This window comes from Chaetodon auriga, chromosome 23, assembly GCF_051107435.1.
Source record: "Chaetodon auriga isolate fChaAug3 chromosome 23, fChaAug3.hap1, whole genome shotgun sequence".
NCBI lineage: Eukaryota > Metazoa > Chordata > Actinopteri > Chaetodontiformes > Chaetodontidae > Chaetodon > Chaetodon auriga.
Window position 1 is genome coordinate 17,485,695 of NC_135096.1, and position 24,946 is coordinate 17,510,640.

General features: G+C 45.0%; 4 protein-coding genes across 8 annotated transcripts; 2 read left to right on the forward strand and 2 right to left on the reverse strand.

The window, feature by feature from the left end:
• The first annotated feature begins 3,784 nt into the window (after positions 1 to 3,784).
• On the forward strand, positions 3,785 to 7,692 carry cyp4f3 (cytochrome P450, family 4, subfamily F, polypeptide 3). The gene is made up of 13 exons (XM_076723657.1): positions 3,785 to 4,037; positions 4,331 to 4,475; positions 4,605 to 4,658; positions 4,868 to 4,995; positions 5,130 to 5,251; positions 5,336 to 5,482; positions 5,804 to 5,927; positions 6,027 to 6,093; positions 6,293 to 6,422; positions 6,538 to 6,671; positions 6,915 to 6,979; positions 7,060 to 7,142; positions 7,214 to 7,692. Exons 1-13 carry the CDS (start codon positions 3,834 to 3,836, stop codon positions 7,431 to 7,433), a joined length of 1,623 nt encoding a protein of 540 aa, XP_076579772.1. The 5' UTR covers positions 3,785 to 3,833; the 3' UTR covers positions 7,434 to 7,692.
• A 257-nt stretch (positions 7,693 to 7,949) lies between these two features.
• LOC143315704 (uncharacterized) lies at positions 7,950 to 10,469 on the forward strand. 2 transcript variants are annotated; one of them, XM_076723039.1, is made up of 11 exons: positions 7,950 to 8,236; positions 8,689 to 8,838; positions 8,911 to 9,036; positions 9,114 to 9,277; positions 9,355 to 9,448; positions 9,541 to 9,654; positions 9,744 to 9,764; positions 9,857 to 9,877; positions 9,988 to 10,014; positions 10,101 to 10,160; positions 10,243 to 10,469. In XM_076723039.1, exons 1-11 carry the CDS (start codon positions 8,128 to 8,130, stop codon positions 10,272 to 10,274), a joined length of 918 nt encoding a protein of 305 aa, XP_076579154.1. In that variant the 5' UTR covers positions 7,950 to 8,127; the 3' UTR covers positions 10,275 to 10,469. The 2 variants fall into 2 exon arrangements, with proteins under 2 accessions (XP_076579154.1, XP_076579155.1); XM_076723040.1 differs by lacking the exon at positions 9,857 to 9,877 and having other exon boundaries at positions 9,744 to 9,782.
• A 1,824-nt stretch (positions 10,470 to 12,293) lies between these two features.
• On the reverse strand, positions 12,294 to 18,987 carry slc19a1 (solute carrier family 19 member 1). Of its 4 annotated transcripts, none has more exons than XM_076723962.1 (6): positions 18,926 to 18,987; positions 17,424 to 18,042; positions 15,704 to 16,481; positions 14,451 to 14,643; positions 14,174 to 14,315; positions 12,294 to 13,712 (listed from the first exon to the last, which is right to left on the reverse strand). In XM_076723962.1, exons 2-6 carry the CDS (start codon positions 17,718 to 17,720, stop codon positions 13,509 to 13,511), a joined length of 1,614 nt encoding a protein of 537 aa, XP_076580077.1. In that variant the 5' UTR covers positions 17,721 to 18,042; positions 18,926 to 18,987; the 3' UTR covers positions 12,294 to 13,508. The 4 variants fall into 4 exon arrangements, with proteins under 4 accessions (XP_076580077.1, XP_076580078.1, XP_076580080.1 ...); XM_076723963.1 differs by lacking the exon at positions 18,926 to 18,987 and adding an exon at positions 18,439 to 18,490; XM_076723965.1 differs by lacking the exon at positions 18,926 to 18,987 and adding an exon at positions 18,431 to 18,451.
• Positions 18,988 to 19,835: 848 nt separating this feature from the next.
• Positions 19,836 to 22,368, reverse strand: LOC143316037 (C-X-C chemokine receptor type 2-like). Its single transcript, XM_076723730.1, has 2 exons — positions 22,305 to 22,368; positions 19,836 to 21,521 (listed from the first exon to the last, which is right to left on the reverse strand). Exon 2 carries the CDS (start codon positions 21,517 to 21,519, stop codon positions 20,452 to 20,454), a length of 1,068 nt encoding a protein of 355 aa, XP_076579845.1. The 5' UTR covers positions 21,520 to 21,521; positions 22,305 to 22,368; the 3' UTR covers positions 19,836 to 20,451.
• Between the last annotated feature and the right edge of the window lie 2,578 nt (positions 22,369 to 24,946).

Sequence of the window (24,946 nt, forward strand, 5' to 3'; positions counted from 1 at the left end):
AGTCGCCGAGACCAGCCTGCATTAGAGTTTGGACTTGCCTGGACTGGACTGGTACAGCCTGGTCCACTTTTGACAGAAGTCCTCATCGTGACAGACCCGTTGACACTCATCACAGGAGACGAGGTGGTCCTGGTCGGTGCTGGGAGTCGTCTCTGCTTGGCCGACTTCTGCTCCTGTCCTGTAACATCCTGTGGTTGGGTGGAGCGGCTGATGGTCTTCTGTGATTGGTCAGCTTCTGTTTCCGCCCGTTGGACTGAGGTCACCAGCCAGTGTGGCTGACGCTGCTCGTTGGTCTGATGATATGATGGTTGCAGAAGCAAGTAGTTGTCAGAGGTGGAACTGCAAAGGACAGAAAGTTGTGTTTGTACTCAATCTGACTTTTCAGTAATTTTATCACCAAGTTAAACTTACCCTTTGAATGATGTCTGAGGGGAGGAGGAGGGGGGAAAGTAGGCCGGCCAGTCACGTTTTTGTGGGCTTGCCATGGTCACATAATCATCCTGAGGCAGCGCAGATGAACTGTGGTTCACCTGTGGTGACATCATCATGTACCCGAGGCCCTCCTCCTCCTCACCCAACTCCCAGCCCTCCAGCCCACAGGCGGGAACACTGCAGTGGTCCCCGGTCACCATGGCAGACCGTTTACAGTCTGTTTCCCTCCTTTTGTTCACTGGGAGATGGTGGTCTGCTTTCATTTCCATGTAGCTGCTGGTCTCAGACAGGCCGACGTGTGACGTGGGGCTCAGGGCAGATTCGGGCTCTCTGTTGTCTGGTTTGCAGGGCTCTAGGTGACACTGTGCTGGACTTGTCTGGATTTCAGGGTTTCTGGGGGACAGGGCCTGGCGAACACCAAGTGGTCTCACATTCACCAGCTTGTCTCTGTATTTGGGTCTGCAGCGCTTTGAGGTCATAAGGGTTTGATGCTTGGAGACTGGTGAGCGGCTGAAGTCAGGAAGAGCTCGCAGGGCCCTGATGGTGTCACGAACCACCTCATGAATGTGTTGGGCAACTGCTGGGTTTCCTGTACAGACGGGACACAAAGAGCAGGGGTCACAGTCCTATGGTGAGGCAGTAATGAGTAAAATCAACACGACTTTCATTCTTAATCACCTTGTTCTTTTGCTTCCATCCAAATCTCTCCAGGACCGTTTGGTGCCGACCTGCCAAGCTCCAAAAAGAAGGAGCCATCCGAGTGGCCGAAGCGCCGAACACTCAGCAGCGGTATCATAACCGATGGAAAGTCAGTGCATGCGCCCACTCTGACCAAGATGAACGACGTGGCTGTGAGGCAGAGCCGGTTCTCCCCTGCCAGGGACTTAGAACAGCCCAGACCAAAGGGCTTCACTGTGACGGGCCAAACCTGCATGAAGGTGAAGGGGGGGCGAAGGTCGGCAGGGATATTTATGTCAAATGAAAAGCAGGTAGAACATAAAAAAAGTCTTTTTTTTAAGTTGAAACTTTTAATTATCTTCATGTCCAGCATGTCACAAGGGACCAAGACCATTTTCTCTCTATCACATGATTTCATGTCATTTCTAACTCTTGTCAAGGCTACACTCTCTACACTGTCAGACATCATCAGATTTCATTACAGGAAAAGTTGAGACCTTTCTGGATGATTTCCAATCAGACAACAGAAATAATCAACTTCAAGTTTTTAAGTTTTAAAACGACTGCTTTGGCATCTGCTCTGACCTCTTTTACCAAAGCAGCAGGGGGTAGCGTGCAATACCCATCATCCTCTTCATCAAACCCTCCTCCGTGCTCTTCATCCAGCCGCTCTTCCTCCATCAGTTTCTTAATGGCCAGATACCACTCCTCCTGCTCCCGCTGGTCCGCCACCACAAGCACCATGGTCTGTTTCTTGGCATACAACGCCACCGTGTGGCCTTTCTTGGAACTGCCCATCCAGCTCACACCAAGACAGCAGCTCAGGTAAATCGCTCTGGGAAGCAGAAATTAATTGAATTTCATTTCAGATTTTAACAATCTAAAACAAATTACTTACAAGACAACCAATGCAGTATGTTAAACTGACAAGATAATTTAGCAACGTTTGGCTGATTGAAGCCCATTTAAAACCTTGAATTGGCTGAAGTGAACCAACCTCTGCTTGTTCGAGGCGAACAGCGTAGCTTTACCAGCAGACTTCTCCATCGCTGTGAACTTCTCCTGGCTCTTGAACCACTCGAGTCGGCTTGGCCCGGTATGACTACCTGCCCTCAGGACAAAATATCTCCTGTGGTTCCGCTCCAGCTTCCCCAGGTAACCTTGTTTCACCACATCCCTCTGCTGCCCAGAGGAGGTCATGAGGGCACCAGCCAGAGGGACCAGAGTGTTCGAAGTCCGGCTGGCACAGAAGAGTTCCTCAGAGCAACGGGACGGAGAACTTGACTGCATCCCTACATGATGGTCGCGTGAATCCTGGTCCTGTTGGATTTGACCATCACTCCTCCAGGGAAGCTGAAGAGGTGATGTGACCCGCTGACATGTTTGGGTGGAGGTGCAGCTGGGGGACAACAGAGGGGAGCTGGAAGTGGGTGGAGTTCTCTTGTGGTTGGCACACCTGTTCTGTCCTTCTGCATTTTCATCCATTTCAAGCTGAAAACCTGCCACATGCACACAGGGGAGGATGAATGAGACATTGATATGACTCCATTGCTCTAAAAATGCAGTTTACAACAGTTTGTCCAACCAATATTAAAATAACTTCTCTTGTAAGGCACAGCTAGCTTACGCAATTTGACGGTTCATTTTTCAATATGAAAATAAATGAAAAGGTGATTCAAATTAAAATATCCTCAGAGTTTAATAATAAAATATTAATAGGCAAATTACAGTTAATCTTTTCCATTTTTAATAAATCATTAAAGGATTAACATGGAGACCAGCATACCGGAAACTGGAAAAAGATGGCGTCGGAAACAACGGCGGGCTAACTGAAATACGTTAATTCGCTAGTTAGCTAAGTTAGCTAGCTAGATTATGTTTCCCACACTATGAGGACAAAATTGTTTAAAACTCACCTGAAATTGACAAGTGTACACATTACACCTGGACACACGCACAGTGTCGCCCGTTTTTCATTTCGAGATGCATGCAGAAGTCCAACAATGATTCAGAAACTCATTTTCCGTCACACGCCAGCCATTAGCCATCGACCGTTTGTCAACTCAGGTGCATCCGGTGCTAATCAGTGTGGCCTTCAGGAGATCCTCGTAAAACCAAACACTCAGTTAAAGAAAAGTTGGACAAGTCGCGTATTTATCTTCTTGGGAAGGAGAAAAATGTCTGGCTATGAGAAAAGTGAAGCTCTGATGTACAAAAGATGACAATTAAAACAATATAAGCACTGGCTTTGCAATTATTTCCATCAGAGAAATGGCTGTGATCCCACTCTTTGTGTGTTTTGTGCTGTTTCAATGGAGTTTGCCAAGTATATCATAGTACAGTACAGAGATTCTTGTGAGCAACAATACCCAATCAATAACCACACAAAGATCTAAGAATTAAAGACAGAAGACAAGAAAAAGAAATAAGTCCATACATATGCAAATATGTAAATAAAAGTCTACAACAACAATGCAACGTCAGGTAAAGATATGGTACATCAGGTTATGATATATTATAATATACATATGATGAGGTTTTAAGAGACAGAGGAAGTGGTGTCTCTCATCACAGTTGCAGCAGTTGTTTCTGTTGAAATCAGAGGGTGGAACAGTTTGGTTTCTGCATGTTTCAACATTAACAGCTTCTCATTGTGAACACACCCACAGGCCGAGTGTCACATAGACTGGACATCCGAATTCTCGCTCTGTTTCTGCCTCAGGATGCCTCTCCTCCAAGGTGTCCTCTCTCAGGTCCTCAGCTGGACGGGCCTCTGCCAGGTCCTGTTTCTGGTTGGTACAGGATTAGGAGCTGTGATTGCAGGGTGGACGGCGAGGCTGTTGGTGCGACACGTCTGGTTCATACACCGGCTGTCCTGTTTCAGCAAACCACATGCAAACTCCTGGCTTCTAGGCCACCTGGGCCAGGTAGGACACACACACCGAGGCTGGTAAAACACACACTGACACGCATCATTTGTCGGTTGTACAGTAATATATTGACCTCATTTGTTGACACACCAGGAAATCTAACTGTACATCATTTCCCAGCGTGGTACAGGATGTGCTCAGTGTTGCAAAATATTATCATTACAAAATGTCCTCTTTGAAAATTTTCTATGATAATTCAACAAAGCAGAAAGCAGCATTGTATTCAATAAGGTATCCTGTATATTGTAACTGATTGTTTTAAACAACCTTTAACCCTTAACGTGTCTCAGATGCAGAACACAGAGGAGGGTCTCCTGCAGGTGGATGAGCTGGTGCAGACGTACACACACTCTTGCAGCTGGTTCCTCGGCCCTTTCTATCACCTTGTCAGGCTCTTCCACCCTGACTACATCAAACCTCTGCTAATGGCACCTGGTAGGGTAACACCCCATCAGTCAAATTAGTCACTGAAGCTATTAAACACACATTTCACTTCAAAGCTTCATTAAAGCTTATGTTTCTGTTCTCCTTCCATCACGTCGTCACTTCCTTCCCTCCTTGCAGCCAGCATCACGGTGAAAGATGAGCTTATCTACGGCCATTTGCGTCCATGGCTTGGTGAGTCAAAGAGCTCGTGTTGCTCTGATGTCGGTTCCTTTTGTTTAATTCTTCATGGAGCGCAGTAGGTTTTTCAGGTTCACCATCATTAATTAAATTTTACTGTTGTCTAGTTCATGAATTAACAGTAATAAAGTCAGACAACAGCAGATACTGATTTCGATTCACTGCCATCCTCACCTCCAAACCCTCTCCCTCTGACATCCCAGGACAGAGTCTGTTGCTAAGCAACGGGGAGGAGTGGTTTCGCAGGAGACGGCTGCTGACTCCAGCTTTTCATTTTGATATTCTGAAGAACTACGTTGCCAAGTTTAACACCTCAACTAACACCATGCATGTGAGGCACGCACACACCCAGAGGCACACACACACAAACCTGACTTCACTGTAACTGCTGTCATTGACTTGTGCACACACAGAAATCTAAAACTCAAATCTGATACCCGTCCCGTCTCTCTCTCTGTCTCTCAGGACAAGTGGCGCCGCCTGGTCGCAGAAGGCACAACTGATATCGAGATGTTTGACCACGTCACTCTGATGACACTGGACAGTTTGCTGAAATGTGCCTTTAGCTACAACAGCAACTGTCAGGAGTGAGGACGCCACCTTTACCATTTTCCACAAATAACTACGACTGTAGCAGCCGCTTGTATTTCGACAAACTCTTCTGTCTCCAGGTCGACCAGTGAGTACGTCTCAGCCATAGTGGAGCTGAGTGACCTGATAATAGATCGCCGGCAAAAGATTTTACATCACTGGGACTGGATTTACTGGAAAACACGGCAGGGGAAGCGATTCAAAAAGGCCTTAAGCGTTGTGCACAGGTAGGGCTCATGGACAGGTGTTTGTGTGGCTGTGCAGCACAAATAATACAGGAACCTTCAAGGGTGATGACACAGCTTTACTGCAAAGTGGTGAAAACCGAGCTGTTGCTGTAATATCTCTTATTTTGCTGCACTATACTGTACTCAGTCATACAGACAGTTTAACTGTATCTTATCATAAGGTATCAAGGTATCAGAATGCACCGTATTACATTGTGTTAATGTAGCCTACAGTTATATTAATTACCTGTGTCACATAAAGGAATGTAGTCAAATTGTATTTTTATTATCATTTTTGTGGTAATCGTATGCCGTTTGCAGGTTTACCAGGGATGTGGTTCAGAAGCGTCGTGCCCTCATCAGCCAGCAGAGGGAGACAGAAACAGATTTCAGCACAGCACCACAGAGAAAGAAAGACTTTGTGGACATCATACTGCTGTCAAAGGTAGAGAAACAAGCATTAATGAATGAGAAATGGAGGTGATGGAGGACAGGTGGAGGAGCAAAAGACTGAGGACTGCAGTGTCACTCTGTACTATTGCAGGACGAGGATGGACAAGGCCTGACGGATGAGGAGATACAGGCTGAGGCCAACACCTTCATGTTCGCAGGTGAGACGCTTTAAATCAAGACTGTGAGGCTTTTTGCTACCATTTAGCATTTAGCAAGTGGAGAAGAGTCATAAAGTTAGCAAGCTGATTGGTGACGTCCATTAAACAGCAGTATTTAGCAGACTCTGGCTAACATTAGTCAGAGGACGTGAGATTGCTTTGACACATTTAAACTGAACCCTCTTCCTGTTCTCTGCAGGTCACGACACCACAGCCAGTGCGATTTGCTGGACGCTGTATAACTTAGCACGCCACGAACACTACCAGGAGAAATGCAGGCAGGAAGTGACGGAGCTGATGCAAGGACGAGATGGACATGAAATAGAGTGGTCAGAAAACACACACGCACAACCTCAGTCCCTGGGAACTGGATAGCAATTCAGTAAAAAGGAGCTGGAAAACTCTGTTATAATGTGAGTATATGTGTGTGTGCATTTATCAAAGGGAGGATCTGTCCAGTCTTCCCTTCACCACCATGTGCATCAGAGAGTCTCTCCGGCTGCACTCGCCTGTGCAGGCTGTGACAAGGAGGTACACCCAGGACATGGACCTGCCCGGGGGTCGCACAGTGCCGACAGGTGAGACGGACGCTTTTTGAAACAGATCGAGGTTTAAACTGCTGTGTGTCGTCTTTTTTAGGCCGTAGTCTTGCATGTCAGCAGCCCATTTTAGACCACATCTCCCAGAATTTGTCTCGGGGATTTCCAATTACCAGCCTTAACTAGGAAGTGAAACACCAGATCAGCCAGTTGGTGAGGATGTGACGACCTTAAGCGATTAGAGAGATTTAAACTATCCTCAAATGTGTGATTCTTCCCGAGGTGCCATCTGCTTGGTCAGCATTTATGGGACACACCACAACCCTGCTGTCTGGACAAACCCACATGTAAGAAAGCTGAATTTTCTCTTCACTTTGGCGTAGTTTTGTCCTTTCTGTGTGATTTTGTGTAATTTATTCTCTTTTAGGAGTTTGATCCTCTGCGGTTTGACCCGACAAACCAAGAGGACCGGGCTTCTCATGCCTTCATCCCCTTCTCCTCGGGCCCCAGGTACTGCACGCTTGTTACAGCTGAACTTTTAATCGAAATAAGATCTGACAGGAGCTTGTGTGTGTTCACAGGAACTGCATTGGTCAGAAATTCGCGCTGGCAGAGCTTCGAGTCGTCGTGGCGTTGACCCTGCTCAGGTTTCGTCTGACCCTGGGGGTCAACCCTGAACTTGGGAGCAGCTCTGGGGGAGTTCGCCGTCTCCCCCAGCTCGTCCTGCGTGTGGAGGGAGGTTTGTGGCTGCAGGTGGAGCCTCTGACCCTGCACCACCTGGAGGAGTCGCAGGATGAATGATCCAACAAGATGGCGCCTCAAAAAAGAGACTTCGGCCTGGGAGTTTTGTTCCATTCTTGTTTCTGGATTTCCGTTTCTCAGTGCATTTGTGATGTTTGTTTTCTTCAAAGCAATTTGTTAGGCTACGTGGTTCCTTTACTGTCTCTTTAAAAATGATTGGAATACAGTTTAATCTCATCAGAATTGTAAAATTGTCTTTTCATGACTCATCGGCTATTTTTTGTTGTATTAAGTTTGATTAATTAAACCCTGAGTTTAGAAACACATTCTCATCCTGGAAGTTCATTATTATTATTATTATTATTATTATTAATGTCCATGTTTTCAGAAGTAAATCAGTGATTTGGTGAATTGGTGTCACATGTATGGCGAGTGTCAACGACTTTTAAATAAAGTTATGAACATAATCGTAAATATAATATTTTTCCTAGGATGGCGAAGGAACGACCCGCCCTCTTCTGCCTCTGATTGGATTATCCCAATATTATTAGCCAATCATCGGCGGGTAATTCCTTCACTATCCTAGGAAAAAAGGCGGAGACACGGTGAGCTCGTTGGTCAGCGTTAACTTTCACTTTCGGCCGCTTCCAACTCTCGGCCTCGTCTCTCATGCCTTAACGCTAACCGTTTATCTTAAACTAGCATACTTCTGTTAGCCTGTGATGTTTTCAGCTGATAGATAACTTTATCGGACATGTTTGTCTCGGTCCAGAACAAAGGCCGCGCGTGGCCGTCTGTCACATCTAGAATGACAGCGGTCGGCTGGGTGTGTGTTTTACTGGCTGCTGTGTCCGCAGACTCAGGTGAGTTCATTTCCTCCAGCTTACTTTTACCTGACTTGTATTAACACGGTAATAAGTAACTTAATGTGTATTTAAATGGGTGAATATGTGTCGCAATATTGTAGTTTTCCATATTCACGGCCGCACCCAGTGAAAGGCAGCAGGTTTCAGTGGCTCTGTGCTCAGTGTTTACTGTCATAAGCGTGCATGAGGGCTGCAGGCCCTGGACCAGAGGGAATCACCATCATACTGCAGGATAGACCAGAAAAATAGCCCACACACTTATTTGCCAGTTTATTAGGTACGTGTAGCTAAAGCTAATGCAGCTCAAGAGTTCTGGAATAAATCCTGAATTCATGCAGGTGAAAATGGCTCAAAGGCTCAAATGGAACAGCTCAGGCTTCATTACCCAGACCTGCACCGGAGACACAGGGACACACAAAGCACACTGAGCGTCTTTCTGTCCTTTGCAGAGGTCACACTGTACAAGAAGGTGGGCGATGAGGTCGTCCTCCAACCAGGCGCTGCCTCTGTGGCCGGCGCCACCATCACCTGGAAAGATGGGGCCAACATCGCCATTGAGTGGGACGGAACGGAGATTGATCGCTATCGTCAGTTCAGAGGTGAGCCGGGTTTAGCTCAGCCCTCTGGTTCTGTTTTTGATGCTTTTAATTCTGAACTCTGTCTGTTTACAGAGCGCGGCAGCCTGAACACGGCCAGCGGGGAGATGACAATCACAGGACTGACTCGAGGCGACAGTGGATTGTACACGCCAGAAATCAACAACATCGCCGCCACTCCGACTCGCCTCATCGTCATCTGTGAGCACATCAGCGTCACGCTGATTTTTATCAAGAAAATGCGACACGTTTCTAATTTTTGCTCTCGATTACAACAGCTCCCGTCCCGACGCCCACCGTCATTAAGTCCTGTGACGACGAGAAGAACAGCTGCAACTTGACCTGTGAGGGAAACACCGCAGACGCTGAGCCAGTCAGCTACAAGTGGAGGACAGACGACAAAGTGCTGACAGGTTCATCGAAGGAGCAACACATCACGAAGGTACACAGGCACCAAGGAAGCACTGTGAAACAACATGTACAAATGTTTGGTGATGCTTCTACGTCCCTCTGCTGCAGGAGGACAGCTCAGGTGTGAGTGAGTTCAGCTGTGAGCTGGAGAATCCAGTGAGTCGGGAGAGCAGCGCACCTCTCCACAACCCTTTCATCACAGGTGAGCTGTGTCTCATGACGGCTGTTTGTCTCACTGAACGACGTGTGACACGCTGTGAAGCCTTCTTATTGCTGCCATGTTGCATTTTGCAGCCCCTGAAAGTCCAGAACCTGCAGGAGGTCTGAAGATCTCCGCAGGCCTCACAGTCTTCATCTCTCTGCTGGCTGCGGTGCTGCTGCTCGTCTTCATTCACAGGTGGAAGGCAGGTGAGAGCGCACGACGCCTGCGTTTGCACCTCTGCCGTTTGCAAATGATTCTGTTTTTATTCACGTCTGATTCTGCTCTCTTCCTCCAGGAGCGTGGTTCTTCCAGAAAGGTAAGAATGTAGAAGCAGGTGGATGGAAACGAGCATTCGTCCCCTTTGTTAACACTTTGTGAACATGTTGTCTGCTGTTGCTCTCCCTGCAGAGTCCATGCCATGGGAAGCAGGTCAGTAACTCAAGTCCTTAGCTGCTTCACACTTCCTGTTTATGCCTTAAAGATCAAAGAGTGGGTGCTGTACTCTGTGTTAATGTCGCTCTTGTGTTGTCCACCGTCAGGCTTCTGGAGCAAGCACGAGAGGCCACGTAAGTCTGCACCTCAGCCTGATTTCTGTTTTAACGTTTTATTGCGGTCAAACAGTCGATGTTCATGTGCGCGTGTCTTAATCCAGCAAGAGAAGCTGCCGACTCGAACGGCACCGCTGCTCATCAGGAGAAGGAACAGACAGACGGTAGGTGACTCCTGAAAGTACGTCCCATTCAGCTGTGCAGCCATTTCCGCGGTGTGTGACTCTTCTTCTGTGCTTTTGGCAGAGGAAATACGAATGACAGCGGCGGCAGAGTAACGGCGAGTCGGGGCCTGTCAGATGTAAAACGAGATGATCCAAAGAAGATCTGGAGAGACGCTGGAACGTTCCAGAAAATCCAGAAATTCAGTGTCTTCTGTTTACAGTACACATACTCTATTGAAACCCCTGAGTGGAAGTGCCAGCTTCAAATCTACAATGAGTTTCAAGCAAGAAAATCTTCTAAAAGCGTTTTTTAAAGGGTTTTTTAAATGTTTTTTAAAGCCACTAAACTGATCAAAAGAGGGAGTGAAGGCACGTCGGCCTCGCTCCTCTTTTACCCCACTTAAAGACTAACTTTAAGGTAACGTCTAACTAAGAGAGTTAAAGTGATTCTCATGAAACATAAGAGACAGACCGGCCGCCGTTATAGAAATAAATGGCTCAGAATGTAAAACACTGACAGAGAGAGAAGGCTTCATGTCTTCCTGAAGTTTGTTTCCAGACTTTCCACAGAGGGGCCTCAGAGTTTAGACAATGCCAGGAAAGCCTGCAGAGTGTGCTTTCCTGCTGCTAGTATCTGGTACGGCGAGCTCATTAAACCACCGGCGGAGGATGATTTGCGATGGGAGGCGCGTCTCGTGTGGCTTCCTGCAGCTCCACAGTGTCAGAGGAGAGCTCGCACGGCGTGGCGAGGAGCTGGAATGAGAATAGGGAGGAAAAAAGGGGCGCCATTGTCCGGTTTGGGCCTCCAGCTCGGCCAACAAGGGAAGCATTGTCCAGGACTTCACTGCTGACTCCTCAGCAACAGTCTGTGTGTGTGTGGCAAGTGTGCGCCACAACACAACAGTGCAAGATTTTAAGCTCGAACAAAGTCAATCATGAATTTTTACTTTAGGTTTTTTTTGCTGTGAGAGGGTTTGTTTTCATTTCATTTTGGTATTTTAACGTGTATTCTTGTGTATTTCATTGCAGCACTGTATATGTGTGTGTTGAAAGTGTTTGTTAAATAAAATAAAAGTGTAAAATGCAACACAGCGCAAAGTGTCGAGCTTTGAAAAGTCAAATTGAGAAACATATTTTCAGACAGACCCTGTTGAAACTGAGTGTTTTAACAACCAGGTTTAAAGGATGTAAAGTTTTTTTATAGGAGTTAAATGTAATAAACAGAATATCCACGATGAAATGAGCCTTTTCTTCACGTCAAACGCTCTGACTTCAGTTTGTGTGCTTGTCTTCTGTAGTGGTCCACGTGAACCACTAGAGGGCAGCAAAGCGACACATTTCACTGTGACTGATGGCAGAAAGTCGAGCGCTGAGCTCACGTGATGATGTTCAAGATCTGTGTGACGTCAAAGCATCTTTTAATGGCTTGGTTTTTGTTAAAACTGCCAGATTCAGTCAATATTATATCTGTGTGCATGTCGCTATCATGAACGTGTGGATTTATAAATATATTTCAGTCACACTGCTGCTGTTCTGCACATTAAGTCAGTGGGTTTATATTGTTTTCCACAGGTTTTGTGGAGCAACAGCAGCAATCTTCTGGTCGACTAGCAGAACAAAGTGGCTGAGTGTCTGGGTGAGCTGCTGAGTCATCGCTTACCAAAAGGCCTTCTGGGCCAAAGGCCAGGACCACTGTCCTGTGTGGACTGTCCAACAGCAAACAAACAAACACAACTCTCCCTCTGCCAAGTTTGCTCTGACGGAGCTCTCAGGCTTCTTCGCTGGATGTTCCTCCTGTCCACCAACAGCTTGACGCAGAAGACAGAGAGAGCAGCTCTTGAACCAGATTTCGGGGTTCATTACGTGTGTGCGGTCAGCTGTAGAAACAGTGAAGATAAGACAAAGTGACCTCCTGCTAATGAAAGCAGAAAAACAAATAAGAACCACAGAGCGCTTCACGCTGAGCAGCAACAGCAGCTGACCAAACAGCCCCGTCTGTAAATCCAGAGCCTCCAACGCCCTTATTAACATGGAACACATCACGTTTACTCGTATAATTAATGTAATAAATCTGCAATGTATTGACACAGAGAAGACAGCATCAGGGAAGAAATGAACGTCATCAATCATCTCGGCTTTTTGTCCACCAAACGTAATTTATTGCAGTATAAAATAAACATCTGATTAACGTCAGTGTTTCTTTTTACAGCATTCAGACACATTCACAGTTATTTCTCAGCAATGATTTCAATCAACACTTTAAAAAATATCGAAACATTCTGAATTTAAGCACAATTCAACTCAAAACTACGACTGTACGAAAGATCCTCTTGGTTAAACCTGAGGGCCACGTCTGCTTTTCGAGAGAGCAAACGGACATTTTAAAAACCTACTGAATGTTTGCACTGCAGCTCCTCTGATCTCTGCACGACCGAGCGCTTCCTACAGCTGCTGACCGATGGAAAGACAGCTGCACTGAGACAAAGACAACCAGGTTTTCGGAGCTGGAGCCCTTCTCGGGGTGTTTTGTTTGCCAAAAATGGCAAAGGCAGCATATTAGCAGCGAGAATATTGACCAGACGGTTGTTTTCAGCCACGATGCTGCTGAAAATTAAGAAGAAACGTCACATTTTTCATCACTAAATTGGCAAATAAGAGTTTAACTGTGTAGAAATGTCTATTATTATGTCCACATATCGTTTCTCTGCAGCTACACATTCGTTTCAATCAATGTAATCAAACAACTTTCCGACATCACAAAGAGCTCATTCAACAGCATGAACAACAAAATCATTGAGAATTTCATCACGACATAAGAAACTGCATGAAAGCTGCAGTTCACGGCTTCGTACGCACAAAGAGACGCTCTTCACCCTCTGATTGTACACGACGATTAAAAAAAGAGGCATCAACTGATTATCAAACAGATTCATGGAGGTGTAACATCAGGAGTGTCAGAGAGGCTGAAGGGTGCTTTGAAGTCATATTAGTGATCACATGGGAGTTTAGTTTGAAGGGAGAATCACTACAACAGCTCGGTGTGTTACGACTCCTCTTTTGTTTTCTGTATAAAAACTATTTTGGCCATTAAATGAGCGTGAATGGTCCCTCTCTGCGCAGAGCATCGGACCGCTTCATGTTTAAAAAACTACCATTTCCTTGACATCAAGAGGTCAGAGCCAGACGCCTGCGGCCCGTCGGGCTGCCGCCGTGCAGCTTTAGGGAGCAGATGAGGCACTTGTATGATTCAAGTTCAGCAGCTAACACTGACAAAACAATTCAGCAGCATCAGAGGGTCGAAGCGATCGATCCGGCAGAGGCTGAAGAGCATATTCGGCGACTTCCTCGTCATTGGGCTTTGGCGCTTTTGCCGTTAGACAAAGTTTCCGCCTCCGCGCTCGCGGCCACAGGCTGCAGCTCCGTGGGCGGTGCCTGTTCGTTGGTCCCGCCTCCTTCCCTGCGCTCGTTTCTATAGTGGCGGACGATGACCACAGCAGCACTGGCCAAGTAGACGACGGTCAGAATGGCGAAGTAGATGAAATACACCAGGAACTGCGAGAGAGGAATGAGACGTTTAAAAGAGCAAATTCAAAATTCAACCGGATTCACTGAGACGGCTCTCTGCCAACGTGTTTACACAAGACACAAGACTGGCTTCCACTTTTTCCTTTGGTCCCAGTCTGAGGTGTTGTTTTCTGGGTGAATCTCAAAGGACTTTCTGTACTTCTCCTGAAAATGAATCTGATTTGTAGATATTTTGATGTGTCAGCAGCAGAGCCACAGGTGGAGGTAATCACATTAACGACGGCTCTGGTCCGGCAATTACTGCACAGTTAGCCATATTTGTGTTTGACAAGCCAGAAAACCTGCTGCATGAAAGGCTCGTTCACTCCAGACTGTCCTCATTTCTCTGCGTCTGCGCATTCATCGTGCTCCACACATAACATGAGACACATCCAGAAGAAAACACTGACGCCTGCGTCACCTTCTCAGGTGTGAAATGAGCGTCTCACCTGAGAGTGCACATCCAACGCCAGGCCTCTCTTGTCAGCAAATATCAGGTTGATGATGCTCTTCAGTATGGTCCCCAGGAAGGTGTTGATGCCAAACACTAGAGCGCAGAGCTCCTTGGTGAGCGACGAGGCTATCTGGAAACTGTGGAGACGAGGAGATGATCAGCACAGAGCAGAAGTTTGAGCAACGTCACAACGACTCGGCCTCTCAAAGAGGACGTCGCCTCCTGCTGCATCAGTTTAAGCTCAGGTTCAGTGAGTTCTCAGTGTCACTCACGTGGCGATGGGCACCAGGAACTGGTAGAAGCCTCTGAAGAGGACGTAGGCAGCGTAGCAGACCCAGATGTTGTCTGTGGTGCCCATGAGGAGCAGCAGACCCCCCTGCACCGCCGTGATCACGCCGATGACCAGCTCAGACCAGACGTTCCACCGGATTTTCGCATAGCCGGCCATGAAGGCAGTCGCTGCACCTGCCGAAAGGTACACATCAGCCGAGGTTAAATATTTTCCAAACAACCTCAAACATGTTTCCTGTGCTGAGGTGAAAGTAAACCAGCCGGTCGCGACACTTCTCTCACCTTTAATGAAGTTTCTGTGGTGTGAATAATTTACTTTCACTACAAAAACACTAACCTGGGTGCACCATCTTTTTTTTTTACTAACGTATTACTTCCAATATTAAAAATCTACTTTTAGGAAATAAAGTATATTCAACAGAAGCTGGTGTGTTGTCCTGTAATCTATATTAAGCGCAGAATAACCTCCGCCACTGTGAGGTAGTTTTATTGCTGTTCTTATCATTAGCAGATTCTGTTCAGGACGTCACTTTTACTGCTTGCTACATGAAGTCCACGTTATGTAAACACGCTGCTACCTTTGTGCTTTACTGCTCTTTAAAGGGCAATTACTGACATTTAAAGCTGATTTAATCACTTGACAGAATAAAGCTGGGAGGTCAATTACTCATCCGAACTGAGCAGACTTTGAGATTAAATATAAATACCATAAACTGGCTAATTAAGCATCACTTGTCAGTTTATCGTTGTTCTTTGAGGCCTGTTTTCTGTTTGGTGTCTTGAACGCTGCAAAGCTCAAACTGTAAAATGTTAAAATCATCCAGCTGCTCTGGATGAAAAAAGGAAGCAGAAACTGAACAGACTGTGTCGATAAAGTTCAACGCAATGACCCGAAGCCACGAGGGAATTCTTTCACTTTTGTTTTTGACACTCCAGAGCCGACTGCGTCCTGAATCTGTTCTGAGGGAATAAACACGACTTGTCTCTGATCTCAGCACGGACATCCTCTGAGTCCGACATGAAGAATTACTTTACGGAGCAACAGAAAGCCGCTCTGAAGGAAAAACAAACACTTCCTTCTGGCCGTCTGCTGAAGTGCTTTTGACATCTTTTTGCCTTTGAGCGCGGTTGTCCCTGTCATTGGCCTCTAAATTCAGACGACATGTATGCATGGAGGAAACTGAACACAGAGCACAAAACACAGATCCTTAAAAACTCTCCAGAAATGTCTCACTCAGCAGTGTAGAAGCTGCCTCCACTCCTCCGTTGTAAACCTTCTTGTTCTCAGTGGCCGGGTAGACTTTGTTCCACAGGATGTGAACGTAGAACAGCACCAGGTAGTACCCTGTGGAGTTGAACACCCACCACAGGGACCAGAGCCTCAGGTTGGGCCTCTTCACCACGTTTCTCACCTCAAGCAGCATCTGCAACAAGACAGAATCCTTCCAGCGTGAGGCAGAGCACGGCGGGGCTGCAGAGGAGGACGCACTGGCTTTCGGGTTCATTTCGTCCAGTTCGGATTTGGTAGCCGCCAGTTCCTTTTGCTCCTGACTCCGCATCCGGTTGAAAAACAGGGAGCGTTTAGGCCAAGGCAGGCACAGCGACAGCAGCAGACCAAAGCTGACGAAACCCAAAGATATGGCGTTGAGGGTGTAGAAGCTGATGTTGCCCAGGGACAGGCACAGCTGGCCCATCACCGAGCTGGTGAACACCCCCAAGAGGACCGAGGAGCGCGAGTATCCCGCCACGCGCTGGTAGACCACTGGACTGACCAGGGAGAAGATGTAGGAGGAGTAGGCCACGCGGCAGGCCATGGTGATGCCGTAGAAGAACTCCATGAACTGCATCTCCAGGAGGGTGGAGCCCAGGAGCAGAATGACCCAGATGACCACCTGGCTGATGCCCTGGATGACCAGGACCGGCTTGTAGCGCAGGAGATCCGTCAACAGGAAGGCCGGCACCAGCACGGCCATGTAGGAGTACGTCAGCACCGGAGTGATCTCATTGGTCACCTGGAAGCGACAGTAAAGTCAAATAAAGCTGCGCTCGACAAGTCAGCAAGGAGGAAAGCATCAGTTAGCGTTCACAAAAAAAGAAATGTCCTTACGTTACACCACAAATGCAATGTGAAATTAGTCTATAACCAGACCAATCAATCATTAGGCAATCTTTAAGTCTGTTTTTGTGCAAAAATGCCCCTAAAAATGTCTGTTTTCTCTACTCAAATGTGTAGATTTCCTGCTTTTCTCTGTTTTATTACTGTTTTATTATTATGTCAAATATCCGAGAACGTGACTTTGAGCTAAGAGAAATGGGTGGAAATCAACGCTGAGCTGCACAGTTGTGGTCGTCAACAGATGACGAGGGATTCAGTCAAGGGCAGCTTATTCCCTGGAATCCAGTAAATACAGGATTTTATGGGATATGGCAGTGATTCAGATATAAACAGAGAGGCGAGATGTGTGACACTTTTACAAGTAGCCAGCTCTTGGTACGAGGTCAATTTAAAGACAACAAAAAATACATAGCCAACCATATAGTGATCTGATCCCAGTCTACTGATGATTTGCTGGTCATTCTGTGACCGTAAAGCTCCACAAGCCTATTACACTGACCCACTTTGGAGGAATGTGAACTCTGGGCACAGTAACATGGAGCAGCAAACTCTCCATGGGGGCACTCATTATATCTACTGTGTGCTCGGTGCTTCACAGTCAGGAGAAAAACTTTTACTCTGTACTTTCTGGACAGTCACCTGTGCTACATATGAGCCTGGAGTCTGCAAAACTCGACACTGACCACAACTTGAATGTGTACTTCATGTCATGATTGGCATTTCTGTCAATAATAATCAGGTATGTCAGAGGTGGTTGCACTGGTGTTCTTGTCCTTCACACAAAGACAAATACACCTGCACAAAAGCCAACACATAGCAGTCTGAGGACGCCACTGACCTGTTCCCTGGTGAAGTTCTTCTCAGGGCTGAGCAGATATGGTGTGATGAAGGGCTCCCCGGGCTTTATTGATGACATAAACCCATAGAGACACAAGAATATCACGGCCCATTTCCAATTTTTGATAACCCTGGCTTCCTCTGGGGGACCATCGGAGGGGGACGGGGCCTCAGAAGCAGGCACGGCCACATGTCCGTCTTCAAGCCCTCCGCTGTCTTCAGACGCAGGCACCTTCAGGTCCATCTCTTTCTCCCCCTCTGATCTGTCCCCACTTCCTGCGGTGTCATCTTCTACCATTGTGTCAGCCGGTTTATGGACCACTCTGTGATGCAGAGTGTAACTTTTGCCGCTCGGTCAAATCACCATGTGAGGACGCGATTCCACTGGAGAAGCAGCTGCCTGGGTCGAAATCTTCAAATGAAACCGTGGCTTCCCCTCAGCTCGCCTGCGCTTTCATGCGACAGAACACTGAAATGAACCATTTAACAGGGTGATGGCCATGTGGTTAAAATGCTACATGCTGCCGTTGGCACGTAAGAGAAACTGTTGACCTTTGCTACTTTCCACGCTGTGACATTTTCCAAGCTATCCAGCAGCGGAGTCTGGTGTCATTGTTCACCTGTAAAGATAACAATGTTGTCCATTAGTCAGACTATCCTGACACTGCGCCGCTGACATAAGAGAACAACTGCGCTTTTCCACTCTTTGTGACGGACCATAACACACTGCTTTCACTCAAATGGGGTTACAATTAACAATTATTCTAAGTATTGGTAAAGCTACAGTTTCTTTACCTAAATGATTGATTATTTGTTGCATAAAGTGCCAGAAAAAGCAGCAGTCCAACCCAAAACACACTCAGGTAACAGCCATAGAGGAGTGAAAACCAGCAGAGCTTCAGAAAGAAATCCTTTAAAAGATGCTAAACTCGGACCAGAGCCTTTGTCTGTTAGCTAAATAAAAACACAGGCATGCTTTGACACACCTATCTAAGTAATGTTATCTACCTGTTTACCTTCTGAAGAATGACATAAGAGTCAAAACAAGGCCCGTAGACTCAGTGCGCTCCTGAGGAACGGACTTACTTACGTGTCCGGGTTTTAAGGCGAAATGCAAACAAGTTACACAAGCCACTAAGTGGCCATCAGTGTGTTAGCATGCCAACGCTTCACCCCCTGCAAGAGGCTGTTACGTTAGCTGCTAACGTGCTAAAGCTAGCTGTGCTCGGGTTGTTGTGTTGACAGGAACACAGACATTCTCAGTAAAATCAGAGTTTATTGTGAAGGTACGAACTTATCGTTAGCTAGCAACCTGGCTAACAGCATACAAGTATAAAAACAAGGCATTCGTGTAACTAGTTCGCACAAATAAATAACAATATTTACGGCAAGTATTTGGCAGCCTGCTAAAACAACAATACTCGGGCTTTTTAAGAAAGCACCACTTTACTTTGCTTATCTTTTTTTTAGGTTTGTACACAAAACTCAGTTAAGGTTACGTACCTCGTGCGCTCTATCTGAACTGTTGCGATTAATTAGCAAGCCCGCTGTTCTCTCGTCGCATTGCCTTCTGGGAAGTGTAGTATAAACAGTCGTACTTCCGCGATAAATCCGGTAAAACTTGTTTAATTAAGCGCTTAGAACTGAATCAAACAGATTTTTTTCAGTTCTTAAGTAAATAGCTTATAAAGACAGAAGAAAGATAAAGTTCCTGCTTTTTTACATTTTATTTCACGTTTCTATATTCAGAAAGAGCTTTGTGTCTCATGGTCGCCATCTGTTGGACAAACACTATTACTACCTCTACTACTGCTGCTACTACTCCATGTTATAAAATGTATTATTTATTATCACTTATTATTACTTTTAGGTGAAATTATGAGTCCTGAAAAATTATGTCTTAAATCATCGTGTTGCTAATATTAATGTTGTACAATTTAACTTAGTTGTGGTAATTTGAAAAACAGAAAGTCTGCTGTTACAAGAATTAATAATGATTACATAATTATACTAATTAGTGCATCATTTATTAAAGGAAAATGTATGAAATGAATTCTTGTTCATTTTACAGCATCATATTGAGTTACCTTATGCAGGTTTTTCACAAATGCTCTTTTTTTCTTGTTAAGTGAAAAACTCAAATTAATATTTTCACAGAGGACAGATTATGAGTTCTAAATTATTTTACTGGTTAAGAGGAGCCGTATACTAAACAACCACAGGTATACAGGAATAAATCAGTGAATTCAAGAAAATCTGGAAGGCCATTTATATTTGATTTATTTCCATGGCAGAACCTGAAATGTGAAACTCATTTGAAACATGTTACTGACAAAGACAGCAGTATATTTCACACAAACAATATATACACATATGAATAGTATTTATAAATTAACAGAAACATCTGCTGGATCGTAACATATCTACTGAATAAATACACTTCACATGGTTACAAACACTAAAACGGGCTGGAAATCTGAAAGGTGGACAAAAGTAAATTCAATAGATGGCAGCAGTACACCAAAAAAAAACAAAATCAGAGAGCGAAGGAGGGCATGGACTGTGAGGAATCCCTTATCTTAACCTCATAATGTGACTCTGTGTTGAAATACTCTCACAGACATTTTTCTGTACAGGGGGAATATGTACAAATATGTTTCTGATGCTTTTAGTTATATTTATTGTTGACTAAACTACAGAACGTTCCCACCTGCCCCAGCTTTACTATGCGTCTTGTGCTAATTAGCAACATGCTAACACATAAAACTAAAATAGTGAGCCTGTTTTTATGAAAATGTTGCTATGCTAGTGTTAGCATTCAGCTTAAAGCTCAAAGCATGACTGTGGATTCCTCAGAGTCTATTTATTCCAGAGCTTTTCTCTCCATTTCTAATCAATTGCACAGGCTGGAGGGAGAATTTACAGTGAGTGCGGAGCAGAACATCTTGTTCTTGTCATATCTTTCCTTTTTTAAGAGCAGGATGGGACACGTGGACGAACACCGTGTATTAAAAAAGTCCACTGATGCTTCAGAGAACAGTTCTGTTGCCTTCTGAGGTCTGAGATGTTGACCTGCTGAACTTTGACCCCGACAGCCTCTCCTGTCTGACCTTCCTCTGGATAAGTAGCATCATGTTCCTCCTGAACTTCTCTCCCACGAAGGCATAGAGGACAGGATTGATGCAGCTGTGCAGCAGAGCCAGACTGTTAGTTATATACAAAGCCATGTTCATCAACCTCCTCACGCCACAGTCAAACAGAAACAGCTCAGCCCTCATCGCTGTGTCCACCATCATGGTGATATGGTACGGCGTCCAGCACAGCAGAAACGCAATCACAACAGCTATGATCACCTTCATGGCACGGTGCTTCTGGAAACCTCGAGTGTACAGCAGCTTTGCGATGGTGATGCTGTAGCAGGTTATCATGACACCCAGAGGGAGGAAGAAGCCAAAAACGTGGCGGAAGGCGCGGATGGCAAGCCTCCATGAAGAGGCCCTGCCGAGGTCGAAGTTTTCAGTGCAAATCATTCTCTGGGTTTCAGGGTCCAGCTTGGTGGCATCATTGAAGAGTGCAGGCAGAGCGAGGGCCCCACCGAGGGCCCACACTGCTGCACAGAGGATCCAGCTGCACATCCTCAGGCGGCTCCTGTGACTCTCGCTGGCGCGCACAATTACAAGGTAACGATCGATACTAATACAGGCCAGGAAGAGGATGCTGGTGTAGAAGTTCGCTTCGATGACGAGGTTGAGCACCTTGCACATGAAGTCTCCAAAGACCCATCCTTTGACCAATGCAGCAGCCCAGAATGGAAGGGTGAGGGCCATCAGGCCGTCTGCTATCGTCAGATGCAACAAGTACACATCTGATGGAGTCAGCGCCTGTCTGCTGGTGCCGATCACCCATCCCACCAGCAGGTTTCCTGGTATTGCCAGTAAGAAGATGGTTACGAGGATGAGGCACAGGATCAAAGCTGCCGTCGGATCCAGCGGTTTTAGCTCACATGGTAACGTCTTTGGATCCACTACGTAGGGTGTGTAATTGGTGGTTTCATTCTCTAGGTACAGGTAATCCTCAAGGGTAAAGGTGAACGACATGACTATGGATGGAAAAGAGACTGAGACTAGTACACAGTCATAACAGTACAAATACACTGATCCATCTTCTGCCATGTTAAAGACTGAGAAATCTAACAATGTGCAAGATTACACTCAAAAACAGAGGGGAAACAACAAGATGGTAAACACTGAAATGTAGAGCAGACGGATAAAATCTACCTAAGGTTTGTTATCACAGGCTAACGTTAGCCACAAAGAGCTCCTGGTCAGACCCGACCAATGAGGCTGTAGCAGCACACGGTGTATTCACTTCAGTGAGGGTGTGTTTTATTTCACTTTTCAATCCTTACATCATCTGTCTTTAACAGCCGTGGAAAGAAATTCAAGCATTATACCGAGTACAGTGAGATGTATGTACTTTACTTGAGTATTTCCATTTTACGTTACTTAATACTTTATCCACTACAATCAAGTGGCAAATGTTGTATTTTGTACTCATGTATTTGATAACTTTAGCTGCTGGTTCTCAACAATAAATTATGTTTTTATTATTATCAGATACCCATCAGTGTTTGGGGCATATATGTATAAACATATATGTAAATTAATTAAAATTTGCCTCCCATTTACCAGCTTCAGTAAATTATTAATTAATGCATCCATAATTATAATATCTATACATTAGTCTGAAATGGGCTGCAAAATGTGTGTAAGTATATAATGTGTATAATATAATGTAGCACCAGCATTGCCCTCTAATACACACAGTACATGTCCCACCCTCTGCGTTTCACCTGTGAGATTTAACGAGTTCAGACGCTCACCTTCTGCGCTGGCTTGGCCGCAGCTTTCAAAGATGACAACAGCTTGACTCCCAAATGAGTCTGTGCCAACGAGCATCACTTTAAGTCTGAGACAATATCTGTTTTTTTTTTTATGGAGAGTTGTCCCAATGTCCTGTTTCCGTCCCCGGTGTGTTACTGCACGTGCATGTGTCGTCAAATCGCTTTGCTGCAACAGGACTTTGAGAGAACGTGTTTCGACATGTGACAGTGGGAAAAGCACAAGTGCAAAAAATAAAATGAATGATGGCTGAATTCCACTCAGCACGCCGGCTCACCATCACACCTGACATATTAAATCACAATATTTAACCTTATTATAAGGAGATATGAGAATTTAAGAGTATGAATTAAGCAGATGGAACCATGTGAATGTACAGTATGGTTAGCCTGTTATTACACTTTAAGGTTAAATGATAACAACCTAAAATTAGATTCCTGAATAAAACTGTTAAAAAGAACCATCTAAACAACGACATAAAAGCAAGCAGAATAGAATAGGATGAGAATTAATGTTATTTTGGGATTCGGCTGTCATCAAAATCTGACTACAGTGTTGAAAAAGTGATGGATTACAGCGACCGCGAGACGATTTAGACGAGGGAGGAAAAAACAAAACAGATTTCTGACACACAGAATCATGTTAATTGTCAATCCTGTGGTGCTTTTCTTTTCTTTAAATTGTCCCATTTTATTAAGACAAAATGAGCCTTTTTTTAAGCCTACAGATGAAACAACAGGGCCTGGTCACTCTTAAAAATATGAAATTGTGTCCAATCACCACCACTAATGAAATGTCCTTCCAAAATAAAGCTTCCAACTTAAAAAAAACTGACATCTGCCTCATTGGCGTGATGAATACTGCACAGTCCTTTATGGCCTTTAGACACAACACCTCAGATGCTGTAAACTGGTCGATACACTTGAGGAATTTCTTTTTGTTCTTTTGGAATAAGTAGTTTGAACGCAGGCTTAGGCCCTGTTGCAAGTCACTGGGTAACCACAGATGTGTGGTAAGGTGTTTTACAAATCAGCAGGTCAGGGTGTCAGCCGTGACACTTTCTGGAAATGAAATGCTTTGTTCCCTCTCGTGCTGTTGCAACAGTCCGGTGTCATCCCCCTGTTTTTTTCCCACCCTGAATTAAAAAAAAAAAAAACAACTTTCATTCGGTGGAAGTGAGAAGTTGAGGTTGTTGTTATTTCTGTGATTCTGCTGAGGTGAATCGAGATTGAACGGTGTCCCACGTCAGTGAGTGTGCAGAGAAAAAATGTGGGTAATGACAGGATACAGCTCTGATGGAAGGGCCTCACTGCCACTACACCGTCTTTAGTGAAGTCGATGTGTAAATACTTCCACTACCTCCCCTTTTCTCTCTTCCAAATCAGGTTCTGAGAGTTAAGATGTACTATTATCAGCATAGCAGCATCAGTGCACGCAGACAGGATGGCTCCACGCCATTAAATGACAGTAATGTTAAGGCGTCAGCCTCCATAAGGACACACGAAAGTCCTCCAACCAGAATGGCCTGCTTTAAGTATCTAGTTCCTCGTTACACAACACTTTAATAAACTCACAAAATAATGCCTATAAAGGGAAGAAGAGAGCATGAAGCAAATGTGAATATCAACATTTCAGCGTTTTCTTGAGCAGTTCTTACTGAATCTCTTCTTTTTCTGTTTTGGTCAAGTTCAGGATGTAAAAAATGAAATATTTATGCAGATTAATTTCACAAAGAAGTGAGGATCAAGCTCATTGTCATTCTACAACACAGGGCTGCACAGTGAAACACAAGCTGCAGCCCCTTCATGCTACACACAGAACACATGTGCAGATATTTTAATTTAGAAGAAAACACACATACAAGTAAAATAACATCTATACTGTACTCACATATTCTGAACTGATGTCATACTTAAAAAGAAAAATCCATATTAAAAATAGTAAAACTACATCTGAAACTGAGTGAGTGTTATTGTTATTATTTGAAACGCTCCATGAAACCTCCCAGTTCCTAAAAAGCCATCAAACTAAACTGGAATTAGCTCTGACTGCTGGTTTCTGCCATGTTTGTTGTGCCAACTCGGCGCCTGAATCACCCCTCGTGAACTTGGACAAATCACATAAACAATAATGTTAAATTCTTGGTGGGAACTTGAGACTTCTGTGGAAAACATGATGATATCAGGATTCTTTTTTCATCCTGTTCCAGCGAAGAGAAAATATTTGCACTCGTTTCGTTCATTGTTGTTTGCTTCTGAAGGTTCGTTTGAAACTGGAGATGACTCCTGCAAATTATAAGCCTGTAATCCCATTAAAATGAGCTGCTATGTTTGGAATTCAGTTCATGTTGGCATTGTGCCAATATTCATGCTTTTGTCTTGAAGATAACACTTTTATGAGTTTCGCTGTTTGACAAGACGCCGCCTTTGAGACGTTTTACTGTCACCACCCTGATGTCCACACAGCTCTTTCTTTGACACACCATCTCATTTTCAGGCAAAAATATAGACATCATACTCTTCTTGTATGTACAGATATAATTGATTTTACATTGTACCCTTTTTAATTGTTGCTTTTGTTCTTTTTCTATGTCTCCTTTTATTCTTGCTAACTGTAACAACTT

Coding starts and splice junctions, on each gene's coding strand:
- cyp4f3 (XM_076723657.1), top strand. CDS start 3,834: ATGCCTCTCCTCCAAGGTGTCCTCTCTCAGGTCCTCAGCTGGACGGGC. Junction 5,483..5,803: donor GCCTTAAGCGTTGTGCACAG/GTAGGGCTCATG, acceptor TGCCGTTTGCAG/GTTTACCAGGGATGTGGTTC. Junction 7,143..7,213: donor CCCTTCTCCTCGGGCCCCAG/GTACTGCACGCT, acceptor GTGTGTTCACAG/GAACTGCATTGGTCAGAAAT.
- LOC143315704 (XM_076723039.1), top strand. CDS start 8,128: ATGTTTGTCTCGGTCCAGAACAAAGGCCGCGCGTGGCCGTCTGTCACA. Junction 9,655..9,743: donor CATTCACAGGTGGAAGGCAG/GTGAGAGCGCAC, acceptor CTCTTCCTCCAG/GAGCGTGGTTCTTCCAGAAA. Junction 10,161..10,242: donor GGAGAAGGAACAGACAGACG/GTAGGTGACTCC, acceptor TGCTTTTGGCAG/AGGAAATACGAATGACAGCG.
- slc19a1 (XM_076723962.1), bottom strand. CDS start 17,720: ATGGTAGAAGATGACACCGCAGGAAGTGGGGACAGATCAGAGGGGGAG. Junction 16,482..17,423: donor AGAACTTCACCAGGGAACAG/GTCAGTGGCGTC, acceptor TGTCGCTTCCAG/GTGACCAATGAGATCACTCC. Junction 14,644..15,703: donor GGCAGCTTCTACACTGCTGA/GTGAGACATTTC, acceptor ACCTTTCGGCAG/GTGCAGCGACTGCCTTCATG.
- LOC143316037 (XM_076723730.1), bottom strand. CDS start 21,519: ATGTCGTTCACCTTTACCCTTGAGGATTACCTGTACCTAGAGAATGAA.